The 2299-nt window shown below is 42.5% G+C and overlaps 1 protein-coding gene across 3 annotated transcripts in view; it reads right to left on the bottom strand.

The window, feature by feature from the left end:
• Positions 1–346: 346 nt before the first annotated feature.
• Positions 347–2299, bottom strand: part of ARFGAP3 (ADP ribosylation factor GTPase activating protein 3) — a 59786-nt gene continuing 57833 nt past the window's right edge. For all 3 annotated transcript variants that reach the window (XM_003783135.2, XM_023509186.1, XM_023509187.1), the window contains exon 16: positions 347–1429. In XM_003783135.2, the coding sequence (XP_003783183.1) occupies positions 1412–1429 (18 nt within the window). In that variant the 3' untranslated portion in view covers positions 347–1411. The remainder of the gene's footprint in view (positions 1430–2299) is intronic.

The following is a 2299-nucleotide window of genomic DNA, read 5'->3' as shown; positions in this document are numbered from 1 at the left end:
TGGGGTTTTCACATGCAATCCGAACTACTTCCATCAAACTGGTCAACACAGCCTTCATGTCATTTTCTCAGTTATTGTTTTAAAACGTTCACATTCTACTCTTAGAAAGATTCACTTGTACCTCTACCCAGCTATTTTTTGGTTGCAGCTGTCATTGTTGTTTGGCGGGCCCCGGGCTGGATTCGAACCCGCCACCTTAGTTGTATGTGCCTGGCGCCTTAGCCACTTGAGCTCCAGGTGCCAAACCCCATCTGTAATTCTATAATTCAGATGTACAGTCTGATGTCATACCCTGATTTATGATGATTTATTATAAAAGCTTTTGTAAACAAGTGTAGGCAATGCAATCTGTGCAACTGTTTATTATATTTAGAAGTCTACAAATTTGAGCTTTTAAGAAAGATTTACAAAATATTCATTTGAAACCACATTTTTGGCTCATCAGATTTTAAATATATTTTACTGTGCTGAACAATATATTCTATTGCTGTCTAAAACACAGCCAAATTATATTTCTTTATTCATTTATACACATTCTGTAATTTTTGCTAACCAAGATTAAGATAAAAAATATTAACAAAACTACCCGATTACAATTACGATTTTCCCATATGATGAACTATTTTCTGTAGCTTTATTTCTTACCTTATTCAATTTTAATTCTGTGCACTACATCGATTTATAAACACACTTAGGGAATTCTCATCTTACATTTCTCATAAATTCAAACAGCAACACCTTGTCAAAAGATAAAATTAACTCCCTTGGGAAAGTGGAAGCTTAGCTTTGTTAAAAGCACTCACCGAAAAATATTTTTAAATTTATAGATCATACAAAATAAACAATTTACAAAGGGACAAATGACTTTAAACATTATTTTGAATGTGTAGAAACAGAAGTGAAGCAATCTGTCAAGTTGGACACCAGTCACTGCCGGTCTCTTGTCTCTCTTTACTTCCTTTCTAATGAAATGTGTATGTGGTGAATGCTGTTTCCACAGGGCCCTCGAGCATCAGACGATGATCTGGTGGCCCACGAGTCAGGAGCAGACTGCTCCTCCCGCAAGTGACGTCTCCGGTCCACGGAGCAGGGAGGAGCCAGTGTCTCCAGGCCCAGCCAGTGGAACGGAAGATCCCGAAGATCCCGGGAGCATAAACCAAAGACGTGCACAGATATGCCCGAGGGAGGGCATGCAAGGGGTAACACAAAATAGAAATTATGGTAAAGCTTCTACTACATCAAAAATAAAAATTTCTCAAAAGAAATATTAAAAATCAGAAATGTATATATACCACGTGAAAAAAGCAGCACAACAATCTGCAAAACTGTCTGGTCTTTGTTGCACCGGTGACGGGGTCGCCACTTCATGTGAAGAGGAATCCTCCAGGAAGCAGGCATCCTCGCATCAGCATTAAGAACCATAGCGATCCTGAGGAGAGACCCCAAATGAAAGTTTATGGACACATCGATCCCTAATTCCCACATTGTGAATGTTTGGCCTTACCAAAACCGACACCAAACTGGCACAGGACACCAAGCATCTGGCATGGAACGCGGCACCCCAGGGATGCAAACGGCTGGTGCAGGAGCCGCCACCGTCTCCCAAAGTCAAAGACGGTGTCCGGGCTTCCTGCTCCTGCACCCATGGCCATGGCCCTGGGACTGTGCGGCAGGGAGCAGAGCAGCGGGGGGTGCAGAGGGTGCTGAGTAGGCCCAGGGCCATGTGCTGAGCCCACTGGGTAGCAAGTGTGATGGGGAAGACAGAGGAACACATTTGGAGTTAGAAACTGAAATTGTGGCTCAGCTGGTGATCTTGCAGAAATGACTTAACCTCTCTGTGCCTCCATTTCTTCACTTGTAAACTGGGGACATAAAAAGGGCATAATCTATAAAATGCAGCTGATCAATCATTAATACAGTGAGGATATTGCCCCTAGGAAGGTGATGCTGTCTCAGCTGCCCTAAGGGACAAGAAGGAACAGATAGTGTCTGGGCTGAGGGGCGAGGGCCCTTCTCAGTGGGAAGCACTTCCACACGCACCAACCCACAGCGGGAGCAGCATCCGTGGGGCAAAGAAGCCTCCCCTCCCTCTAGCCACAGTTTATCTCAACAATAGCGGCCTTACTTGACTCAATGTAGAAGGCCCTTTTTCATCTCACAGCACACTTGAACCTGTAGTTAAACTTCTGCAGCATGCTTAAATTACATTGATCGAAAAAACAAAAAAACAAAAAAGAATATACTTACTGTGCTTTGATTTCTTTTGAAAATAATTTAATTAATGATTTTTTTTTTTTTT

This window comes from Otolemur garnettii, unplaced genomic scaffold, assembly GCF_000181295.1.
Source record: "Otolemur garnettii isolate 467f Iridium unplaced genomic scaffold, OtoGar3 scaffold00007, whole genome shotgun sequence".
NCBI classification, from domain to species: domain Eukaryota; kingdom Metazoa; phylum Chordata; class Mammalia; order Primates; family Galagidae; genus Otolemur; species Otolemur garnettii.
Note: the sequence above shows the minus strand (reverse complement) of the source record. Positions and strands in the feature narration are given on the sequence as shown.